Source organism: Cydia amplana, chromosome 5 (genome assembly GCF_948474715.1).
Source record: "Cydia amplana chromosome 5, ilCydAmpl1.1, whole genome shotgun sequence".
In the NCBI taxonomy this organism is placed as follows: domain Eukaryota; kingdom Metazoa; phylum Arthropoda; class Insecta; order Lepidoptera; family Tortricidae; genus Cydia; species Cydia amplana.
Window position 1 is genome coordinate 9,381,103 of NC_086073.1, and position 26,344 is coordinate 9,407,446.

The window sequence follows — 26,344 nt, forward strand, 5'->3', positions numbered from 1 at the left end:
TTACGGTACGCAGTTATATTTTAGTAAAACACTAAGGTGTTACTAAACAGCGCGGGTATTAAACCTGGTAAAGCGTGTACTAAATATTGAAATTGTGTGCGAGATTTGAATTTTTCACTCAGGTAGGTATCTATCCCTTGAGAAGATTTTATAAGACAAGACAACTTAAAGTTCGGGATATAACTCGTTATAAGACTTATAAGTATTCATAAGTCTTACAACGAGTTATATTCAGAATAAGCTATTGAGCTATATCAGGCGTGTCTCACTCCGCGATTTCGTCGCTTTGCTACAGGTAGCTAAAAGTACATCCGTTCGGCCCCAATTTTGGGGAAAGCCATAAGCCGCGCGTGGCGCTGTCGCCACCTAGCGGCCATATCTGTGCTGATCGTAACAGATGCGTTTTGTTAGAGAGTGAGTCTTCTGTACTTAGTACTATTATTTATTCTGTGGCTATATATATATATATTTGTATATGTATGTGATATTTATTAAACTATTTGGTTGTACGTATTGGTACATATTTATATAATCTAATACCTTTAAACGAGCAATTCTACCGACGACGATTCTATTGACGACCGGTCTGGCCTAGTGGGTAGTGACCCTGCCTGTGAAGCCGCGGTCCTGGGTTCGAATCCCAGTAAGGGCATTTATTTGTGTGTTGAGCACAGATATTTGTTCCTGAGTCATGGTTGTTTTCTATGTATTTAAGTATTTGTATATTATATATATCGTTGTCTGAGTACCCACAACACAAACTTTCTTGAGCTTACCGTGGGGCTTAGTCAATTTGTGTAATAATGTCCTATAATATTTATTTATTTATTTATTTAATTCTTGTTTATTTATTTATATATATATATATTTCGGGGATCTCGAAAACGGCTCTAACGATTTCGATGAAATTTGCTATACGGGGGGTTTTGGGGGCGCAAAATCGATCTAGCTAGGTCTTATCTCTGGGAAAACGCGCATTTTCGAGTTTTTATATGTTTTCCGAGCGAAGCTCGGTCACCCAGATATTAGTACATATACGTGTAATCTTCTTATTCCTGTAATTTATTTCGTGCACTACCTGTTTTAAAAGTTTTCTATTCTTTATATCCTGCTATCCTAAAGTTATCTGGAAGAGATCACTTACAGCGATAAGACCGCCTGTTGCTACCTTTATTTACACTGTAAATCTCTTATTGTATTTTTCTTTGTGGTGCAATAAAGTGTATTTACTTACCTACTTACTTGAGTGAGAGTAAGCTATGCTTACTGCTTCCATAAACATATTAAGTTTAAATCTTACACAGATTGATCAAAAGTAATTACATAAGATTTTCAATGAGTCTATTCCCGTTTATTTTTAAATTTAAAATTGGAAAATATTCAATTTATGTACCGTTCCCCGAACACTTAGAGTAAGACCAAAGAAAGTCTGCAGCGCTAGATTAAAAGTAGTTTTTAAAAATCAGTATGTGACAACACCACAGAAAATGGATTAAATAGTCTTGATACTTGTGAAATTTCTACCATATTTACCGTCTATGAAAAAATTAAGCAGTGCCTTATGGTTAAATAAATTTAATTCCAACAATAGATGTCACTATTAATATGTAGGTATACATATATACTAATATTGATAAATAATATTGGGGGAATGTGACATTTGGCTTCATCAAAATTTTTGAGCTTTTGTAATATCCGCGACGGCCTAGTGGTACCTAAATAGGTACAGCTTAGAGGGCCTACCGCGAACACCGAAGTTCGCAAATTGCGGGCATCTTTCTCTTTTACTCCCATTAAGGCGTAGGTAGATTGACAGAGAAATAGCCCGCAATTTGCGAACTACGGTTTTTGGAAAAACGAAATAAACCATTAAAACAATAAACGTTATATTAAATATTAATTTAAGCCGTAACTAGTAGCAGGCGTGGCTCACTCCGCGATTTCGTCGCTTTGCTACAGGTAGCTAAAAGTACATCCGTTCGGCCCCAATTTTGGGGAAAGCCATAAGCCGCGCGTGGCGCTGTCGCCACCTAGCGGCCACATCTGTGCTGATCGTAACAGACGCGTTTTGTTAGAGAGTGAGTCTTCTGTACTTAGTACTATTATTTATTCTGTGCTAGTAGGTACCCATGCCGGGAGCATAAGCATGGTGGTTGTGGGTTCTAGCTCGAAACCCGGCTAGTACCAATGAGTTTCTCGAAGTGTTAGAGGAAGTTCATAAGGTAAGTATGTAAAGTATGCCTATACCTATTAGGTGTGTTTAATTTGCTGTGAAACCTTAGTCAAAACCAGTATTATATTATCTACATGCAAGTAAGTATTAAGATGTATCATTCCACTTACCCGTCATCAACTCCAAATTTTGTAAACATTGTCGTTTTTGAGCTTGAATCGCCTCGTTCTGATTATTTACTGGTGTAAAATTGTTCGTCATGAGGAAAAATAACTCCCGCACGCCGGTTTTGTAAGATTTCACCATGTTTTTTCCGTTCATCACAAAACAACGAATATTTAAACGATTTTGACAAACACATACCATAGTGAATGACGTTTACTGACTGCTAAAAAACATTGCCATATATGGTTTTTTAATTCGCTGTCATATTATTGCGCTGCAGACTTTCTTTGGTCTTACTCTAACTGTGTTTTTAATACATGGTATTAAAAATATAGTATTTAAACAGCTTAAAGAATTGGATCGCGCCAGATGTAGGTAAAAAAATACTTCGTCAATTATGTAAAGCAAAGGCAAATGTATGAGGACTTTTGTGTTCCTTTATGTGCCCAAAGGGTTTGTTTAGGGTTTATTGAACCTACGAATTGTACATTCTGTTAAGTTTAATTGTTTATTCGAAACTTGTACATATATCAAACCAACAATCAACGATAACACCGACAGGAAATGTAGACGAATTACTAATTTGTATCAACAATGCAATACTGATTACCGACATGTAAATTGCTGACGACCTTGTAATTTAGCTCGATTTGATCTTCATTAAGGTATTTTTGACAGCATTCGTGTCTTTGTGAAGTGTTGTCTATAACGTTGAAGCCTTACTTGGTTCAATACTATCAAAACCACACAGAATAACAAAGATGAACGTCTCAATTGCGGGATGAGCAACATCCGTATGAATAATAAAACGACTCAGCCACCGGAGCTCCGTCTTCCAGAATTATACTGATTGTGCCGTCTCGACGAATCTAGACTTACACGTGCAATTATACAGGGATCTTCTCACTTATACACGAGATTCCGAACCAAATATCTTTTCTAAGAAAGAATTTGCTAAAGTCGGATGTTGCAATATGCATAAAATATGTATTTTATAGAATAAATAGATATATGTACATTCCGTTTCATCCCACGTCTGCATAAAATCGAGACGCGAATTTAGCACGCAATATCAGTCACGTTTTAAAGATCTAAGAACTGCATAAGTAAGTTTGTAATCCCATATAAATATATGATATTACAAAGTTACTGTTGCAGTTCCTACAAATAGTAGGTAAAGTACAGGTACACTACGATGTACGATGTGAGTATGAATGAAGATATGTTTAGTTATGATATGTGTATACATAGTATGGGTATGAGTACCCGAAAAGAAGGACTGCCTACAAAAAGAGATGAGATCCCATCAAAAACATTACATGTAAAAAAAAGGTGCAAGTCTCGCAACGCTTTTACTACAAAAAAGTTTTGAGATGTAATGTGAAACCAAGTCGGTTATTTTAATCAGTGCCAGAGGGTGTTAAAACCGTATCAATAAGATATCTTTAATTTGTAATACACATAATGACTTGGCAATCGCACATAATGCTTTACTCGTACCGTACTCGTAAATACCTATGTGTAATGCTCAAACTGCAATTAGCGCTAGCGTTATGTTCAATTAGAATTATTTTTAATAGGTGACGATGATCCTTTTGTCATTATGCAGCCGTGCGATGGCCAAGTCATTATACGTATTACAAATTAAAGATATCTTATTGATACGTACGGTTTTAACACCCCCTGGCACTGATTAAAATAACCGACTTGGTTTCACATTACATCTCAAAACTTTTTTGTAATAAAAGCGTTGCGAGACTTGCACCTTTTTACATGTAATGTTTTTGATGGGATATATTTTACAGTACATATAGCAGCACTAGTGCGTAAAATAGCACTTTTCGTGCGTATGTCGAAACTTTAAAGTGCCATATGTACTGTAAAACGTTGTTCGATACACGTGCGAATAGGTAATTCGCAACTCGTGTCGATTTAAAACACTCCCTTCGGTCGTGTTTTAATTTATCGCTACTCGTTTCGAATTTCCTCTTTTTCGCACTTGTATCGAAAATAACTATTTTATGGCAGTTGCGCCTTATTAACAACCGACAATAAGTATCCATACTTATCTTTAAACGAGCAATTCTTGTTTATTTATTTATTTATATATATATTTCGGGATCTCGAAAACGGCTCTAACGATTTCGATGAAATTTGCTATATGGGGGTTTTCGGGGGCGAAAAATCGATCTAGCTTAGTCTTATCTCTGGGAAAACGCGCATTCTTTAGTTATTATATGTTTTCCGAGCAAAACTCGGTCTCCCAGATATTCCAACTATATTTAAGTTATTTTGAACGTACCTAAACATCAAAACTGTGAGACGAAGTCTCATTGCCTTACTTAAGCTGGCGTATGATTATGATATGACACACGCGTATACCCTCAATCATTCACAAGGTTAAGCAAATGCCAACAGACTAATTGTAATTACATCTTGCAAACAATATGTTTCAATGCGTAAACATAGACAAAGTAGGTCTGCCTAAAACTTAGTTTAATTAATCTTATGACCCAGTTGCCCAGAAGATACAAAAATAGGCCAAATATGATCATACTATTTTTTAAAGCGATAGACTTCACTAGATTGTTATACTATAATTGTTAAGCCATCACTACTGACTCTAGGAACTTTGTTCTTAACGTTTATTTATTTAATCGTATGGCATTACATTATACAGACACAGAGAAATTATAAATCTAACTCCAGAGAATTAATCCACTTGATAGCTTCGTCGTTCATACAGTTTTATCAGGCGTTAATTAACAACTTTACTTAAGTAAAAAAAATGTGTTTTTACGTAGGAAAATGTATCATACGTTTAAATATATTTTACAGTACATATGAGGCTACTTTTACACTAGTGCGTAAAATAGCACTTTTCGTGCGTATGTCGAAACTTTAAAGTGCCATGCCATATGTACTGTAAAACGTTGTTCGATACACGTGCGAATAGGTAATTCGCAACTCGTGTCGATTTAAAACACTCCCTTCGGTCGTGTTTTAATTTATCGCCTCGTAATAACTCGTTTCGAATTTCCTCTTTTTCGCACTTGTATCGAAAATAACTATTTCCAGAGAACTTGAAGGAGGTACAGTGAGTTTCCTAATTAAAAATATCCACTTTTATATACAGCTAGTATGGCGACGTAGGTACTTAAGTTGATGCACTTAAGTAGGTACTCGTATTGTTCGTACTAAAAATGTGGGTGATCAATAAATGTTATTTATACAAAGTGGCACGACATACCCAATTTAAATATTAAGAAAGTTAAGCTATATGTCTTCAAAGTTATTCAAAAACATAAATAGATTTGCATTAATCCACGGAAGTTATACTTAATAAAATGAACGAAGTACTTAATGTTTCAGATCTGGATTAAATCAAAGGTAAAATGTTCTTTTCAATGAAATGCGGAATGCCGTAATGCTTAATAATTTGAGTTGACAGCTTATTTTAATTGCGTTAATGTTACGGATTGCGTAACGAGGGCATTAATTAAATATCCGGACAACACCCACGACGGCGATCATTATTATAAGGATGGGTACAGTCGCCATCAAAATATCTGAGTACCGACTCACTGCCTTATTCGAACTTCAAGATATTCACAAAAGACGACACGTACTAGATCCATTCTAGATACGTTATAGTTTAGATTTCAACTAGTTCTCTTTTGCAGCGCAATTCGAGCAACCAATTACGTTACTTTTACGTTAGATAGAGTTAGATATCTATTAGATGTGAATTGGATCTCTATAAGCCTTATCTTGTGGAAATCGTTCAAGAGTATCTCCAGAATCGCGCAAATGTCAAATTTGACAGGTTAGATTTTAAACATATCGTTATCGTATCTTGGCGATGTCTAAACGATATCTAACAGATGTCTATTTCAAATCCGAATCGGGCCCCTACTCATACTTTTCATAGGCTCAGCGGTGATGGAGATGGGCGATAACGCGCTGGTGGTGTGGATCAGGGATGTTGCGAACATCCGCATCCGCATCCGCAAACGCGGAACTTCCGCATTATTTTCAACATCCGCATCTGCATCCGCATCCGCATAAAATCGATGCGGAGCTTATGCGAATGCGGATGTCGAACAAGTCGGTACAGTAACGTCTTAGCGGCGGCGTAAGTGCTAGGTCATTTCGTCATTACCTATAACGAAATAGTCTAGATCCAGAAAAGTCGGCCAAGTTACTGTTTATTAAATATAAGGCACCTATATTCTTGCTTAAATACTAAACGTTTCGTTTTTTTTAAATAAAAAAATACTAAAAATGTAATATTTGACGTTTTCTAAATACCTAATCTTGACATCCGCATCCGCATCCGCGGATGTGAGCCTTTAAATATCCGCATCCGCATCCGCGTCCGCGAATGTCAAAAAATCTGCATCCGCAACATCCCTGGTGTGGATGATGATGTATGTGTGTTTGTTGTTGTATTTAGTGTCGAGACTAAATATTTAAACGGTTTTGAGGATTCAATGTATGCTAAACCTGATTCTGGTTCTAATAGTTGGTGGTAAACATAGACTAGGAATCCTCTAGACTGAGTTTAGAGCAATTATTTCATGAAACCGATGCTGCCAAAAATACGGGGGTGCGGGGGGACGAGGTGAGCGAATCCCGTGCCGTGATTGGTCCCTTCAAAGACACGGACCAATCACGGCACGGGATTGACTCGAAGATGGAGTAAATCTACCGTATGAGTGGCAGAGGGGGTAGTGTTACTATGCTCAGTCTAGAGGATGTCTTGTCTGTGGTGGTAAAGTAACCAAATGTAGGCATATTACGCGCACCAATAAGTGCGAGTGAAATGACCAATGACACCATTTTTAGCACGCTTTTATTAGGTCGACCTGTATGTAACTAACATGTAATGGAATCTGGCAAGTTAAATTTGATCCACTTCCCGGTTTCCGGCTGAGCTGAAATTTTGCATACACATGTAAGTCGGGTGACAATGCAATATTATGGTACCATCGAGCTGATCTGATGATGGAGACAGGAGGTGGCCATAGGAACTCGACCTGTATGTAACTAACTTGTAATGGAATCTTGCAAGTTAAATTTGATCCACTTCCCGGTTTCCGATTGAGCGGAAATTTTGCATACACATGTAAGTCGGGTGACAATGCAATATTATGGTACTATCGAGCTGATCTGATGATGGAGACAGGAGGTGGCCATAGGAACTCTGTGATGAAACAACGCAACCTAATTGTGTTAGGGGTTTTTAGAATTGTCTCGATGAGTATTAGTTGTCTGTCGTAAGAAAAGTACAGTCAGCGATAAAAGCGTGTACCAAAAATTCAATTTTTGCCAAAAACTTATTGTTACACCTCTCGTGCACCAAACAACGTGAGTGACTGTCAATAAGCCTCCTTGATTCAGATAGTATATGTTCTTGTTATAATCTGGCCAGCTGTCAATAGTGACACACAATAAGGGATAACAAGTTACTATCAGATGAAAACAGTACTTTAGAAATATTTCGACAGAAAACAGATTTATTCAACAAAAGCAATAAATAAAAGACGAATCACGAATCGAGTTGAAAGATTAAGGTTAGTTAGATTTTTGTGTGTACTAAATGTGTACCCTAAAACGATTACTAGGTGGACAGTGGTCAAATAATGAGTATTCTTTTCCAATCTACTTATTAAAAGTATGGTAAAAATATAAAATCAATCTCGTGACACGTAGCACTGATTACCTACACGTGAATACTCCGTTACTAACGCGGAAAATATGTTCCAGTAAGATAACTAGCCTTAGAGGGAGGAAATACTTCAAAAGTAATCCGTTATCCGGCTTCCAGCTGGGTTATTAATATAAAAGTAGTATAAGAACAATCTGGTTCGTTTTAAGCGACATCATCAACAAAACATATTTCTAGCTTCTGGCGGAAGCGGATTCTCACGGTAGATCCGATTTTGCTTGCAAAGTTTTTGCGTACATATTTTCAAATAAATATTTTGTCTAGAATAGTCCTTTATTTAAGCCACTACAAAAACTTGAACATTAAGGCATTGTATTGCGGTAACATACTCGTAATAATAAGTTGTATCTTATTTTCATGTCACCGCTATATTTTTGTTTTGAACTAGACGCGACAAATGCTCTTACTTCGCATGTCATTACATATTAGATATACCTACATGCAATGATGCACCGAACAGCAGCGCTCTGTCGTATTTCCATTCCTTGCGTTTTGACTGACTTTACAATAGAAAATGTCCTATTGTGCCATAGTTAGCACCCGTCACAAAATCCAGACGCACTGAATTGGGCATGTCCTCAGGAAGCCTGACACCCGCCTATCCAAAGCGGCCCTGACTTGGCAGATCCCGGCAAGCGGAAACATCGTCGCCCTAAATTTACTTGGCGCCGTTTCGTGGACCAAGAGTTGGATGTATTGGATGGGGTTACCTAAGCTGCCCAGGATCGGAGTCAGTGGAAGAATATGATTCCAGCCCTACACCGATATATAATATACGAAGAATGAAGTAACCAAGGCCTCCGTTACCCAGGGCTGGGACGAACCCGCGTCCTTCGCATTCGCAGCTGACGCCATCACGCCCTTTAAATTTCGTTCATTAAATTAACCTGTTGATTAAAATATAATCTTACAATCCTCTCGAAATACTATTATTTGGTTTCAATCTGATAATCAAAAACAGAAAAATGAGTTCTCGAATCAGAGTGGGTGCTAATCTGTAAATACAAACAAAAAAACTCAGAGAGATGTTAAAATAATAATGCCCATATTGAAATAAAATTTGACCATTATATTAATTTGTTTTGTTATGCTTTTAGTAGACCGGCCAGCAAAAGAAAAGTCTTCTAGAAATCGATTTTCGCGCTTTGTGAAATTTTTGAACGTTTTATAATAATTTGTTAGACCAAGTATTGAAAAAGTTACAGTATGTTATATATTTGTGATCTACTGACAAAGCCCTTTTATTTACCCCACATGGTATGTTTAAAAGAAAATAAAAAAAAATGTTTGTACTGCCGACTTTATGACGTCACAGTTGGATGCTTGTTGGTGCTGCTGAGGGCTCAGGATTATGCGTCCTGGAGTGATTCTTCCACGATGAGGGTATTCGATAATGTGCTGGCGTTTGTGCTGCATTCTAAACCTAAGGTGAGTACATTTTTATTTTGGTAATTCAGCTTTGTCTTACTATGAAATAATAAATAAACTATCAATACAGACTACTTTTTGCAAAAATACTACTGGGATACATTTTGAGGCACTTTTTATAGTTCCAAATCTTATAAAAATCGAAGTTGGTGGTTTTTAGTAGACCCAAGTGTCCTAATACCCCCACCATTTTCGCGTTTGTCATCTCAAATATTTGTGTTCAGGGCATTACACTGAATGCATCGATACTATATTCACCCATATCCGAGACTACATGAGCGAAAATCGACTTTCAGAAGACTTGCCGTTCGCTGGCCGGTTGACTATTACTCAAATAATGATTGTTAGTTCTGCTCATTCATCCGTTAGTCACTAACTACGAGCACCTGTAGAGTAAATAAAGTGATTTACTCAAGTACCCGAACTCCTGTTACCGCGCTTACAGTCCGGGATCTTAGTTTGAACTGGAGAAGACTTAGGGAGCGAGGAATAGTGTTCCTAGTCGGGTTCTATTATAGCTACGTCTCGATACGTTTATGATGGAAATTGTATGCAAAACAGTCTCAAACCTATCACCGTTTCAAAACTACAATAAAGCAAACGTTACTGCGACTTCTATAAATTACTATCCTAATTACACCCAGTATCTATGTGGTGTTAATTAAATAATTGTTTTCAGGTTGAAATCCTGTTTTTTTATGTATTTTGGCAAACACGTAAAATTGAATGTTCCTATATATTTTCAAAATAACTATGCTCATGTATTTGTGTTTTTCGATTTTTAAAAAACTTGTCAGTAACACAACAATTTTGTCGGGGTTGTACATTTTAGAAACAGGGTTAGTTACAATTTACATGGCGTAATGATACAAAATGCATGACGTTAACGCTATGGTATACAAATATAACTACTCCTTATGGTATGTTCTTCCTATGACATCTATTGACGTCAGTGTCTACAAGCTATGGCACCCGCCGGGTGTCGTGCATTCTCAAACTTTATAAACCAATGATTTATAACTCAAGATAGGTTACAGGCGTTCCAAAATTGAAGCGCTTACCTTGTGACAAATTGGACAAGTGTCCTTTAGTCGCGGCTGGACAAGCGAGAAATGTGCACGTGCTAACGAGCTCCAGCACACCAAAAGAGAAAGAGACGACCTTATGTTTAACAATGAGTGTGACAAAGATGGATGGAATGAGAAAATTAATCAAAAATAACAGATTTCTTCGTAGGCACAGAAATAAATATGGAAGTATTTTTTGTGCTCCTCAAGTATGAGTATAACCTATCTATGGTTTCTTTCTTCCTATCTATGGAAACTTTCTTCACTAACACACCACGCGACTTTTTCTAGATTATTTTTGGGAAAAGTATAAAAACTACATGGTTTACGTCTGCATATGTTCGTGTCTGCTACAATCATAGATCCACGGATGGTATTATCATGCGCCCGGTTCGAGTGGAGAACTTCAAGTTCCCTAATGATAGGGGCTCATCATGCCTACTCCTTTGAATTATTCGCAGACTTGGTTGGTTTCCTTATGATGTTATCCTTCACCGAGAAGCAATTCCGTGGAAAACATGTAATACTTCTTAAGTATGCTTTTAAGCTAGGTAATACGCTACCGCAGTGCATTTGTTGCAGTCATATTTTACAAGCATTGTGCATTGTAGATTGCCTGGTCCAAACCTTTACCATCAATTTAAATTAACATGCATAAAAGTAAATCATTGAGTATGTTTCAAAATATTATCCACATTCACAATAAACCAAAGTGCCGGGGCAAGCTAAACGAAGGTAATATATTTAATAATTCACAATCGTAATACCAATTCGAAGAGCAATCGCAACTGGTGAAAATTGCATTTTTATTCCCACGCGGCCGCGAAATTATAGGCTGAGTAAATTGCAACCGTTGCATACTTCCACGAAAATATACATTCCTGGAAAGTGTTAGCCGTAACTGCACTGCGCATTTTAGTCAACAGTATAATTCTTGGAATAGTGCTTTTATAAAAAGAAACACGAACTTATTCCGAAAAAAATTTATCAAGTGGTGGGTGGAACTATGTTATTTCAGGCTGCTATTCGCCTCGCACTGTTGCAGTGTAGATCTTTGACTCGATTATTTTTAGTGTCCGACCGAAGGTTCGGTTTCGGTTTCGGTTTCGGCCAGTTTCGGCCAAAAAATCATGTTTCGGCTGTAGTTTCGGTTTCGGCCAAAAAACGGCCGAACCTTTCGGCCGGGCCGAAACTTACGAAATGGTACTTCGGACAAAGACCAAAAGTTGGGGAATAAGTAGGACAACAATATTAATACCTACATATACTGATTCATGTATATTAGGTAATTAATTATTAGGTATTAATTGGTTTATTATAAAACACAATTCCACTAATGAGGGCGCCACTGGACGGTTGACGCAGTCTTAAGAGGCTGTCAATACCTATAAGTGAATGAGATAGCACTGTCGCATGTTACTGGGCCCTGGGCAAGATAATAATAAGAAAACTAGCCTCACTTTTTACCTCAATTTACCATTGGTTTGTGTTCCACATGTCCTCTACTTCAGCTTAGCCTTTGGCCTCGCTGCGCCATGCTCGGCCTGCGGTCTCGCTTTTGAATACAATTGACATTGGTTGGAGTCTGTGCTCAACTACTTATCCTGAAGCCTTAAGCACGGCTTTGACTTCGCATGAAAGTTCGCCTCAATGGGGCACTTCGGACTTTTCGGCCCAGGTGAAGATCGGTACCCGGCCTTGCGATATTGTTAACAAAAAATTTCGCGCTCGCTGCGCTCGCGTTTTTGGTTGACCCTGTATCTACATGTTAACTTGACTGGTGAATGAATAGAGTTAGACCAAGAAAATTCTGCAATGATTTTGATAGCATACGCAGTGCAATTAGTGCAAATGTTATTTATACGTCATAATTTCATAAAAGTTTTGACGTTTAAAATAACACTTGCACTGCGTGTGTTATCAACTTATCAAAATCGTTGCAGAATTATCTTGGTCTAACTCTAGTAATTTTCATAAAAAACTGCTTAAGTAACATCAATTTCAAGGACATTGGGTGTTGACAGCCCCATAATATGTGTGTAAAAGCGGTTTTATGACATTTTTTCAACGATTTTAACAAGTCTACAAAAGTTTCGGTTTCGGTTTCGGTTTCGGCCGAAACTAGAGCCAAAGCCGAACATTCGGTTTCGGTTTCGGTTTCGGCAAAAAAACATGTTTCGGTCGGACACTAATTATTTTATAGCGATTAAGTTGGAGAGAATCGTATTTTTGCTTCACTTTTAAGGTGCCAGGGGAAATAAAATAAATCATAATTTATGGATGGGATAACTCCAGTTAGGAAATTTTGGATTTTGACGAAAATGTTATATTATTGTATGTATTGTATTATTAAACTTGTTGAACTATTGTGTATAGCTAATAATTAGAATGATCTGCGCAAAGACCTTCCAAATTTTAAAATATTTAGGTCGTACAGTCAGCACCAAATAGACAGAGATGGCCAAATTGGCCAAATACATCGTACCTAAATCTTAACACACTTTTGTTAGCATAGAAATAAAGATGTGTACAGATATATTTAGCCACTTTGGCCGCGACTATCAATTTGATGCTGACTGTACACAACAGTTTAACAAAAATATTCCTCGTGTACCAGAGTTAAGGATACTGGAGCCTAATATGGGAGTTTCATCTATTTAATTTAGATTATAGAAGTAATTGTAGAAGTAGAAGTTTATATGCAAAGGTGCTAAGCTAATAGTATGGCTGACTGACCATAAGTTGCGAAACACTCATTGGTACGAGCCGGAATTCGAACCCGCAACCTCCGGTCGCACGCTCTTACCGGCTCTTCAAGGCTACCAGCGCTCTCATGTAGTTTTCGGGAGTATCAATATTTTTATTGTAAACTATTTATTTTTAAGTTTAGGGCACAGAAAAGACAAACGTGAACACTCTGTGTATGAACCATTTACAAGTCTTCAACTGTTTGTGTGTCACCGCTGTTTTATTTATTTCATGCTCTCGCGGTAAATATAAATGTTCATAAGTCAAAGGTACTTCGACCGCCACCATCCCTCAGTTTAACGCTTTGCTCGCCACCCTCATAACATAACAATAAATCGTCAAGGACACATTTAATAACAAGAGGAAAAACTATTTGGAAGAGCCGTTGATATAATAGCTTCCCGTTTACGTAAATACGACTGACGAGGGATGCCAATTCTTGGGATAGGTAGATCTATTTATAAAGAACTGAGAGCCAATCACGCTAACTGCCAAATCAATTAGGAACCTATATCTACAAACGGAGAAAAGGGATCGTGCTTGTTTGGCTTAATGGGATCTAAAGGTATCAAAAGATTCCATACAGTAATGTGTACCTAGTAAAATGAGAAAGAGGAGAGATGATTGGCTTCAGCAGGTTTAGGTTTACAAATCAAACTAGCTCTTTGGAATGGACTTCAGGAAAAGGGAACGTTAAATAAGAGTAAAACTGATTACAGAACGAGCATCGGTCGAAATATACCTAATCCGGGGAATTAAGTTACCCTCAAGTAGGTACTGTGTCAATAAATATCCCATTTACTAAGCCAATACCTGGCAAGTCGTTAACTTGCTCAAATAAAAGAAATTCTTCGTGGAGCTTTTACGTGTTTTTGGAGGACTTAGGTACTTAATTTATTTAACGTTCCTGTAGCGTTTTAGCGTTAACTTTTTTGTCACCATTTGTCAAGTTCAAACCCTATTGCTAAAAGTGAGCCAACAAAAAACCTCAATGGTTTATACTTTTATAGTATAATTATAAATTTAATTATAGTATATAATGATTGATATTAAACTTTCATGAAACATATTTTAAACTGTTTTTACGACAACGGTTTCAACTCACTTGAAGTGCCCGAAGGGCCCGAAACATGTCGCCAATAGCGACTAAAAATTCAAGTGAGTGAAACCGTTGTCGTATAAACAGTATATAATGATTATTTAAACGTCGTACCTAAGTGTTTACGACCATAATTAAGTACTTACGGCGCCGGGGAGACTACTCGTACCTCAAGGGTGTCCAAAAGGTTAAAGTTGGAAAAACAAAGGGTTGGAACTCGAATATCCTCTTGTGACCTAATTTTGAAAGGAGACGGTTTATGTATTTGGGGTGGGAGAATGTTTCTTTATTTGTGTGTGTGTGTGTGTGTGTGTGTGTGTGTGTGTGTGTGTGTGTGTGTGTGTGTGTGTATTGTGGTGAAACCTCAGCGATGGATTTTAGATAAGTTTTATGTGTTTTTTTAACTACTCCTGAGCTGCGATCCATTTCCGTGAGTTTTTTTTAATTACCTACTAAATGAAGACTTTACATGCTGCTTTATTCTATCACTATCATTACACCTTACAAAACAAATTCCCTCGCCACGCCTGGCTGTATGTGAGGTATGTGTGTTCGCGAGAAGCTCAAAAACTGCTTAACGGATTTTGATGCGGTGGTCACGTATCAAACTATCAATAGAGTGATTCTCGAGGAAGGTTTAGGTGTATAATTTGTTAAGGTTTTGTAAAACGCGTGCAAAGCCGGGGCGGGTCGCTCATAGCAGCTGCTTTACTTACTTAATTTTACTACTTAATTTTAGTGCAGTGCATTGGTGTTTAACTGTAATGCTGTAAAATTTGATTTCAATAAATATCAAATATCTATTTGTAACACTGATAAACATCCTAACGTTCACATTTATATTTTAGGATAAGATAATCCCTAATTAATATTAAGTAGGATATCATTTAAAATTGCGAAAGTATAACTCTGTCTGGAGATAAGTAGTTTATAACTAAGTTAATATCAGGTGACTTTTTTCACACTACCTGTACCACCAAGGCGAATTAATCTTCGCCTGATATTAATTAGCTCTACTACATATACACGTTTCGATCAATTTCGTAAAAAAAAACCTTATTAAAATAAACGATACTGGAACTTGATTCTTGATTGAAACAAAATTAAAACCTTTTGCCTAAATGATTCTGACTTGAGATTGCCATTTAAACGAGCTTTTGCTAAAAATATACATTTCAATTTGATATCACTTGAACTACAATTTCAACAAAATTTGACTAACCTGGTTGTTGGGAAACGTGCCGTCCTTGTCTATCGCGTTCACTTGTGTGACCTTCGTGCCTATGGGCTCTCCTTCCAGCACGGTCTCTTGTTCTCGTTCCGTGAACAGTGGTATTTCGTCGTTAACGTCTTCTAACATGATGTACACTGTCGCTTCCGAAGCCAGTTGTTGAGCACCGTTGTTCTGTGAGGAAAAGGTAAAAAATTGCGTTTGAACGTCAAACCGTGAACACGCATTCTGCCGCTCTTAGCGCCTATCATTTCTTGGCTGTACCATTATCAGTGTTAACGACTTATCAAATGAACATATGGCACATGCAAACCACTGTGCCCCCTTGCACCTCAAGTGGATGACGTGTTCAGCATGAGCTAAGCCGAAAAACATATTTAATGTTTAAAAAGAAGCAAAAACGTGTTTGGGATACTTCGACCGCTTATTTACTTTTGCTGCTAACTATACACTAGTAGTAAATAGATCGATAGTATAAAATCGTCAATATGATTTTGCACAAAAGGTTAAATTTAGCGTCATCTATATTTTCGGAAATTCAGCTCAGTAAGGACATGCAGACTGTATAAAATGCCCTCTATCGGTACATTGATGCACTCTCTTGGAACCTTGGCAGATGAAGCCCACAATTTGGTTTTAGTTCAACAAACGTTTGTTAGAGGGCGTTGTCCTCGTGCTCAAAAATATTCCGTGAATTTGATGTTTTTGTTAGAGTACTTTGAATAGGTTTTTAGCAGTTTTTATTAGAACATATGATATGATTGTTTACTTACAAATAGCGTTGGTATTAAATTTATCAGTTTCAAAAAGTAATGAACATTCTCGTAGTAAGTAATTTTCGATTGGACAAAACTCGTACAACACTTAAAATATGAGTAAACCAACAAGCCTTACCTCCACTCGTATCGTCAAATTGTATTCCTTAATGCTCTCATAGTCCAATGGATGGTTAACTTTTATATCCGCCCAAGTAAATCCATTGTCCGCTCTTTGTTGCAAATAAAATGTATGAAATTTATTCGTTTGGGCTGTCGATCCGGGCATCAACCGGTAAAACACGGTCGGGTTGTTCTCAATGCCCGAGCTGAAAACATCAATAGGTTACAGGAGACCATTTTGCGATAACGCACAAAGGTACGTTTACTGGAAATCTACCGGCACATGACATCACGACATCAAATGTTGCGTATATATTTGGCAAAATGATGAGCCCAGATTTTATATTTGTAAATGAACCTTTCGTGAGTTTCATGTATGCATAAACACACGGTTTTAAGAGAAAATGAAGGTACATTTGCTATGCTCAATACTCGATAAGGGTATGTCAGTACGTCACTCATGGGCAGTTTTTTTTTCCGAATTCGTAATCTGAATCTCTATGGTAACTTAACTTTAGATATTGTACCTGACTTTTTGTACCTATGGATAAATCTGTATGGTCACAGAATATAATTCGGGCTCTGAATTTTTGAAAAAAAAAAACATTTATGTGCAAAAATTTATCCCAATAAGTATACCGAATTTACCCTTCGGCCGCGTACGATACCGGAGATTCGTAACCAATTGCGATAGAAGAAAGAATCTACTTTTTACGATACTAGTTACTAAGCAATAAGTTTTTTTCCTTACACGTTACTAGTATCGAAGTAGGAATTTCTATTGAAATAATGAATTACGTAAGCGTACTTTACATTCTTAATACGGAACTAAAATAAACTTTCAAAATGATATCAGAACCTCTTTAAATATTGATAGCATTAAACCCTCTCTAGATTGTTGGCCGGTTATACTGTCAATGTCTTGTTTATTTCTTTATCGATGTCAATTGCCTGTGTTGAATGAGCATTTAGTTTAATTCTGATATTTCATCTACAAAACCTTAAAAAAAGCTGATTACAGTTAAAGTAAAGTGAAGATAAATAAGAGGACGGAACAAACAGAATTAATATGGAATTAGACTTCATTTCCACAAAGAGGGGTGGGAGATCATTATTGAATAATGGTCGTAGATATCATAGAAAGAAATTCTACGCAAACGGTGGCACTTTTTGGTTTTGTTTTAATAATAGTAGCCTGGGTTGTAAAGGCAGTGTCTCTCTCAATGACAGGAATGAAGTGGTGAAAACTAAAATTCATATCGACACCTGTAAAGAAGATTTTTCTGCCAATAGGATTCTTAAAGAACTGGATACTTTGAAGAGGAACTGTTCTCATAATTTCGAGAGTATTCAAAAACAATACGAAGACATGGTATTTAATTTGGAGGATGAAGGACTTGACCTTTTACAATCGATCCCCGGTTTTCAGAACGTTAAGACTGGGCTTTATAATGAAAGGAAAAGGGTTCTTGGAGCACCTAAATTACGATTTAAATCATGTAAAGAAGTCACAATACCTGAAAAATTCAAAACATTCCTGCTGGCCGAATATGAGGATGACGATAGAAAAATTTTGCTGTTTTGCAGTAAAAAAATTGTACCATTAATCAAAGAAGGAAGATATATGCATATTTTGGGCGATGGTACGTTTAGTTCGAGCCCTAAAGGCTTCAAACAATTATACACCATTCACGGAGTTGACGAGCATACGTCAAATATAATACCATTGATTTATTGCTTACTTCCTGATAAAAAATTTGAAACTTACACCATTGTATTTAGATTAATACAATCTCAATTCGAAGACTGGCAACCAGAAAAAATTACCGTTGACTTTGAATTAGCCCCAATGAAAGCAATTCGAAAAGTCTATAGGAACAGTTTAGCTAGGTCAGCTCATATTCAAGTGCGCGTGCACCGCGATATGAGCTGACTAGCCAAAAGCTTAGGTATAGCTTTAAGGAACTCGGGACGCCAGTCCCGCTCGAACCTTTGTACGATCAACTTGATTGTTTTAATATACGGAGTTAATAATTCTTAAAGTGATTATCATTCCATACCAAATAGGTCACCCAGCTATTATATATAGAAGTAGAACAACTACTTCTAAACTGGTGACCTTCCGACGTGTGATAGATTGAACTAAAAAGTGAAAGTTATACAAAGACAATTTGATTTAGACTTGTAGACTTTATCGTGCAAAGTGTAGTGACCAACAATGGGTGGAGCCGACGAGACGAAAACCGACGCGGCCGAGTTAACAGCGCCAGCAACTGAGGTCATGGCGATCTCGGTGTCGAGCCGTATTCCAGACTTCTGGGTCGATCAGCCCAGAGTATGGTTTATACGCACGGAGGCCGTTTTGACGCCACAGAAGATAGGCGACGACGCAAAATTCGACATGGTAGTCTCAAAACTACCAAAGGAAGTTATTTTGCGTCTGACGGACTTCCTCACCAAACCACCCGAGACGAATAAGTACCAGGCCTTGAAGAGCAAGCTGCTAACGACATTAGAGGACTCCAAGAACAGGCAGATTGAGAAGGTACTTAGTGAAATGGATTTAGGGGACCAGAAACCATCACACCTGTTAGTTAAGATGCGAAACCTAGCGAAGGGTAGTTTCCCAGACGACACTCTACGCATAATGTGGCAGAACCATCTACCCACAACAGTGCGGGCGGTATTAGTTGCTTCCAGAGAGACAGACCTAGACACATTAGCTAACATAGCTGACGAGGTAGCAGAAGCAACCAAGACCCACGTTGCGGTGGTAGAGACACCTACACATAGCGCAGCACGCAGAACTTCGCCAAGGGGTTCCGGAGCAGGCGACACAGCTGTGATACTGGCAGAGATTGCCAAGTTAAGCGTTAGAATGATGGACCTTGAACGGTCAAGGCCAAGGATCCGCAACTTCGGAAGGAGAGGCCGTGGAGGCCGGTCAGCATCCAGGCCAAGGAGCATTTCGCGCCATCACAGCAAGGCCAGAAAACCAGATTGGCTTTGTTACTACCACTTCCGCTTCGGGACCGCCGCCACCAAGTGTCGTCAACCTTGCGCATGGACCGAGAGGCAGTCGGAAAACCAGTAGGGATAGTACAGAGCGCAACAAAGACGGAGATCTGTACTATCACACCAAGCCGTCGTTTATGTGTAACAGACTTGAACAGTGGACTACGATTTTTGGTGGACACAGGTGCTGACATTTCACTACTACCAGCTCATAACAAACATCGCGCGGGTGAGTGCTCTGATCTTAAACTGTTTGCAGCAAACGGCTCGGAGATTAGAACATATGGTGTGAAAGTTTTAACTTTAGATCTAAAATTACGTAGGCCATATCGATGGGAATTTGTCGTAGCCGATGTTAGACAGCCAATACTAGGAGCCGATTTTCTGAGTTATCATAAATTAGTAGTAAATTTATCAGAACATAAATTGCATGACCTTGTGACATTTCTTAATATAACTGCACCCACCGTGCGTAGCAATCAACCGACTATTAACACTGTCAACGGTAATCATCCGTATTGTGATTTGTTATTGCGGTTTCCTAGCATAACTAAGCCACCGACATACAAGGAAACGCCCACGCATAGTGTTGTGCACCATATCGAAACGACCGGTTCACCAACATTTGCCCGGTCTAGACCACTGCCACCTGACAGGTATAAAAAAGTCAAGGAGGAATTTCGTCGTATGCAGGAATTAGGCATTTGCAGGCCTAGCAAAAGTCAATGGGCCAGTCCTTTAACAGTAGTGACTAAGAAAAACGGCGAAATTCGCCCTTGCGGGGATTACCGTGCGTTAAATGCACAAACAAAACCTGACAGATACCCGATACCTAGATTGCATGATTTTACATTTATATTGGCAGGCAAAAAAATATTTTCCAAATTAGACATAAATAGGGCGTACCACTGCATCCCAGTAGCTAAGCAGGATGTTGAGAAAACCGCCATAATTACCCCTTTCGGGTTATTCGAATTTCCGGTTATGTCATTTGGTCTTCGTTGTGCTGCACAAACATTCCAGCGGTTCATGAACAGTTCAGTCCTGGAAGGTCTCGACTTCTTGTTTAACTACTTAGATGACATTCTTATCGCGAGCGATAATGAGGCGCAGCATAGGGATCATCTTAGACTAGTTTTCGAGCGTTTCGACAAATACGGCATAACGATTAATTTAGCCAAGTGTAGTTTTGGGCAATCGAAACTAGAGTTCCTTGGACATGAAGTAACTACCACGGGCATTAGGCCCTTAGAAGAAAAAGTACAAGCTATAGCCGACTACCCAAAACCACAAAACGTAGAACAATTACGTAGGTTTTTGGGAATGCTTAACTTTTATCGCTCTCACGTCCCTGGAGCAGCGACAATGCAGGCTAAACTCGACCAATACTTAGTCAACACAAAAAAGCGAGATAGGACACCTATAATTTGGACAAGCGAGACCGAAGAGGCGTTCGAACAGTGTAAAGTGGGCCTTAAAAAAGCCGTTACGCTGTCCCACCCTAGGTCTGACGCAGTTTTAGCTTTAATGTCCGACGCGTCATCTAACTGTGCGGGTTCTGCGTTACATCAGTTAGTACATGGAAAATGGGAACCGTTAGGATTCTTTTCAAAAAAACTAACGAAGGCCCAGAAAAGTTATTCCGCATATGACTTAGAACTGTTAGGCATTTATTTATCAATGAAACATTTTCGCAAGTCATTCGAGGGCAGGCCACTGATAGTTTATACAGACCACAAACCTTTGTGTCATGCGTTCGAAAATATAGGGAAAAGTAGTAGTGAAACGCCGCGACGTACGAGACATTTAATGTTCATCAGCGAGTTCACTACGGATATTCGTCACATAAGCGGGAAGGATAACGTTGTGGCGGATACGCTATCCCGCATAGAGACCATTGTTTGCCCAACCGCTATCAATTACACGGAACTCGCCGACGAGCAAGCACTAGACGACTACCTAGCGAGCATGACGCAATCAGACCGGCGCGACGGAAACGATACTATAAACATAAAATTACTCGCAATACCGAATTGTCAAAAGGCTGTATATTGCGAAATATCGTCGAAGGAAGTAAGGCCGTATTTGCCCGAAAAGTTTAGACGCACCGCGTTCGAAAGCGTCCATTGTCTAAGTCACCCTGGAGTACGCACTACTCGCAAAATGGTGTGTCGAAAGTTCTTTTGGCCTGGCATGAATAAAGACGTAAGTCGTTGGGCCAGAGCGTGTATACCTTGTCAAAAGGCGAAAGTCACCCGACACACTGTTTCTGAGTTGGGTACCTTTGAAAACGCTGATAGGCTGTCGCATATCCATGTAGACCTGGTCGGGCCGCTCCCGACATCTCCACATGGAAATCGTTACCTAGTGACAATAATAGATAGGCGTACTAGCTGGCCGGAAGCTTTTCCAATAGCGGACATGACAGCCGAAGTAGTAGCTAAGACGGTGTTTAGCGGGTGGATCGCGCGTTACGGTTGTCCGTCACAGCTCACAACAGATCAAGGACGTCAATTTGAAAGTAACCTATTTAGAGAGCTATCGAATTTGTTAGGTATAAATAGAGTTAGAACCACCCCTTTCCACCCTCAGAGCAATTCGAAGGTAGAGCGTTTCCACAGGAGTTTGAAAGCAGCACTAATGGCCAGAATGAACAATACCTCGTGGGAGGACGAATTGCCGACCGTCATGCTAGGCCTGCGCGCGGCAGGACGAAGCGATAATGACGTAAGTGCTGCAGAGATGTTGTTCGGACGTACGCTACGTTTACCTGGGGATTTCTTTGACACAAGCCCCACGGAACCCAGCGATCCGGGTAATTTAGTAGATAAAATCCGAGAAACAATATCTCAGTACAAACCGGTATCTGCGGGATCACGTAACAACCGCATTTTATTTGTACATAAGGAATTAGCATCATGTCGATACGTTTTCGTCAGGGATGACACCGTGAGGAGATCTTTACAACCACCCTATACGGGACCCTACAAAGTTTTAGAAAGAAACGATAAAGTATTTCTCATCCAATTTCCAAACAGGCAAGCTCGCATTTCAATTGATAGGTTGAAGCCAGCTTACGTATGGAACAATAACGCCGACGATACCGCGAATACTAATACTAAAGTAGGCGACTCCACTACAGCGCAAAGCGAAAGCGAAGCTAACACGAGACCGCGCACCACTAGAAGTGGCAGAGTTATTAATAGGCCGGTCAGATTTTTAATAGACGAATAGATTCGCAGATTAGCTGGATATACTTAGTTCGCGTAGGACACATCTTTGTTGTGTGTCATAGTTATGAGATTTCTAGGAAAACATGAAATACGGGTTCGCTACCTTGCTTAATTTAGTATCTCCTGGAAGGAGCCTGGACCCCGGGGGTAGAAACTTTCTGCTTCCGAAAAGTAGCATCAGTAGTCATTTCACAAAGGGTGGAAGACTACATTCAAAGTTATTAACTAATATAATCAGTTTAAAGCCGGACTCTGAAACATGATGTTCCGCACCCTAGTTAGGTATCATATACTTTTAAGTCGTAAAATGCGTTATAATGGCGAAATTTTACATTATTAACGAGGTTTACACATTTATTTATTCTTCGGTCGAAACAAGCATTATTTTTCTTATCTATCATGGTAGGTCAATGATGCAATGTTTATAGTACAACATCGCTAAGCGATAATCGCAACGGTACTGGCTGACTAACATTAGCGATAGAAATTGCTGATATACAAATTGTAAAAATGTACTTTAGACTATAAGAAATCTGTTGATGCAATTTTTTTTACTAATTATCGTGTCATGAATTTAATGTTTTATAAGACCATCATTTGTCATTTATTATGCAATATTGAGAATCTTGACTTTGTGTGCAGTCAACACGCAGCGCGTGTCATATACATTTTTTTACTTATTTAATTGTCTAACTGGTCATCACACTAACTACAATGGGCTACGGACAGAGCAAGGAGGACAAGTCCCACAATAACATCGCAATTGCAGAGGTCCATAGTGTCACTGGACAGGTTGACGCAAAGCTCAACTACTTCGGAATTATCCTCCTCGTTATCTCCGTTGTATTAGTGCTGTTTTTGATACATTTCATATACACTAAGTGTCGACAATGCATTCGAAGTTGGCTACAGAAAGCGGTTGCTAAAGTGCAACCAACAACCGTCGTTGTACACCGGGAGCCGGCCCAGCCCCAACCTAAACAACAACCTGTAATTTATTGAGTGAAGTGAAGTGTTCTTAAATAAAACAAATAATGTGTTTATCAAATCCATATAGTGTATTTCGGTATGTCAAACTAACATGTTCGTTTAAATATTCCAGAGTTTTTGTAATAAATTCAATTCTTATATCTAATTATAAATGTAAAGCATTAACATTGTATTCCGATACCGTAGGTACTCGTGTCACACAGTTACGCGTAGCGCTATGTCAGCGAAACGCGCGCCTGTGCGATATCAGAGAAGCCATAACATTGTAAGGTTAGGAACACACAGGATGTAAGTATTATCAGATCCCAAAAGAGAGATCATTGTATTAATTAATTTAATTTTTTTTTTTCCCTTAAGGGGGGAAGTAATATAGGAACAGTTTAGCTAGGTCAGCTCATATTCAAGTGCGCGTGCACCGCGATATGAGCTGACTAGCCAAAAGCTTAGGTATAGCTTTAAGGAACTCGGGACGCCAGTCCCGCTCGAACCTTTGTACGATCAACTTGATTGTTTTAATATACGGAGTTAATAATTCTTAAAGTGATTATCATTCCATACCAAATAGGTCACCCAGCTATTATATATAGAAGTAGAACAACTACTTCTAAAAGTCTTTCCTTCGGTGGTCGTCAAGGGATGTTTCTATCACCTTAACAGGTGTTTGTTCCGAAAAGCCAAATTCTTGAAGATTACTACAAGGGTCAAAAGAAGGCACGTAGCAAGATGTGCTAGCCTTGCTCGATTGCCAAAAGAGTACATTCAAACAGGTAAAGCTTATGTGATGTGTAAAAGTCCACATGGGGATGACATAAAGAAATTTAATGAATATTTCCAAAAGCAATGGATGAATAGAACTGATTTTGTTAGAGTCTGTAACTGTTCTGAGGAAAAAGTAAGAACAACAAATAATATCGAAGGTTGGCACAGCCGTTTAAATAGATTTGTTGGGCGAAAGAATCCGACGCTAGCACAACTGCTCGAGATATTATCCAAAGAAACCAAATTATTCAACATATTTAAGAAACAAACGAAAATGTCAAAGGAGTACCAAGAGATCGAGGCTGAAATTAAGCAATCAATTGCACAACTAAACCGAAACGAAATATCGGTGGGTCATTGTATAGAATTGATAGCTCCTTTTCGATTTTAATTTTCTTTGCTTTTGTTCTGTTTTTAGTTAAGCCAGTTCAGCGTAGATGTTTTCTTTACCAACGGCAAAGCTTTGCTGTTTGACCGTGTGTTTAAGTAATTTGTAATTTTTCTTCTTACTGTGATTACATACACATACGTTATGATATAAATTCATAAACTAAATAAAGATATTAAAATAGTAAATATTTTTTTAATTATCACTGATTCACTGGACTTTTCACTTGTAAAAAAAAGTTTGAATCTCTAATCTCTATACTGTGACATATACAATTATATCTATGGTATTGTATATGTCAACAATGACGTCCTTCTTTTATTAGAACAATTATAGATTACGACAGGAATCTTTTCGTGTTAGATTTTCGTAAAAGGAAGTCTGAATTATCGTGATAATAAAAGTAGAGAGAACTGGATACTATGAATTTCGAAATGAACCCAGTCGGTGAGCCGTTGACAATTATCAGAGCTGCGGAAAACATTGAAAAATGTATTTTTAAAAGATGCAACATTCTGACGCTGCAGGAAATACCAAACATGATAAGAATAAAACTTTTATGTGATTTCGATTTCTATATTCCTCAGCGTACACGTGTGTGCCGGGAGCATTTAGAAACAGGTGCCTGGGAGGAGTTGATCGAAGCTTCAGACGTTGTAGAAGATTTTAATAGAGTGCATACTCAAGACATAGTTCGTCTTATGAGACAAGCGTTACTAAAAATTAACTGTATAGCCTCATCTTTTCTTTTTTATTCATAAATTGATATGAAAGAACTCTACATTGTGACGAATTGTTAATTAATAACATGTAAAGACAAATACATAACATTTACCGGGTTTAACGGCATTTTATTTATTAAAAAAAACAACCAAGTTAAATGCACAATACGCCATAGATATTAAGAGACATAGAATATACAATTATACATATTACTACCCGCGTACCCTCGTTCGAAACTAGTTTCGGAAAAAACATAAAAATTGTCGCTCGAAACCAGTTACGAAAGAATTACGTGGTTTCGTTTGAGTAAAAAAAAGCCTTGAGTTGTAACTAGTATCGTAAAAAGTAGATTCTTTCTTCTGTCGCAATTGGTTACGAATCTCCGGTATCGTACGCGGCCGAAGGGCGAATTTAACCGTGCGTTTAGTGCATATCATGAATATCAAATTTAACATAGAATAAAAAAGCCTAGAAAATGGGTCTGTGCTCTAATCGCAGTGAAGCCATTTTTTCAATATCATATTCAACATACAGTTGAGTTTTATGGAAGTATGGAACTAAAGTTTCTAGGCTTTAATATTCATGAATTTCATGGTAACTAAGACATTTAATGTTGTTTCATTTTGAGAATATCATTTTATAAATTGTCATTCTCTAGTAAGAAATACAGTACCTGAGAAAGAACATTCGAGTAAGTATTCGAGTAAAAAATCGTT

The 26,344-nt window shown here is 38.2% G+C and overlaps 1 protein-coding gene and 1 long non-coding RNA gene across 3 annotated transcripts in view; one reads left to right on the forward strand and one right to left on the reverse strand.

The window, feature by feature from the left end:
* LOC134647952 (neural-cadherin-like) overlaps positions 1-26,344 on the reverse strand; it is a 297,639-nt gene that overhangs the window by 267,934 nt on the left and 3,361 nt on the right. For both annotated transcript variants that reach the window (XM_063502340.1, XM_063502341.1), the window contains exons 2-3: positions 16,537-16,726; positions 15,634-15,816 (exon numbers count right to left, since the gene is read on the reverse strand). In XM_063502340.1, coding sequence (XP_063358410.1) covers positions 15,634-15,816; positions 16,537-16,726 — 373 coding nt within the window. The remainder of the gene's footprint in view (positions 1-15,633; positions 15,817-16,536; positions 16,727-26,344) is intronic.
* LOC134648018 (uncharacterized) overlaps positions 1-26,344 on the forward strand; it is a 233,744-nt gene that overhangs the window by 195,055 nt on the left and 12,345 nt on the right. The window lies entirely within an intron of this gene.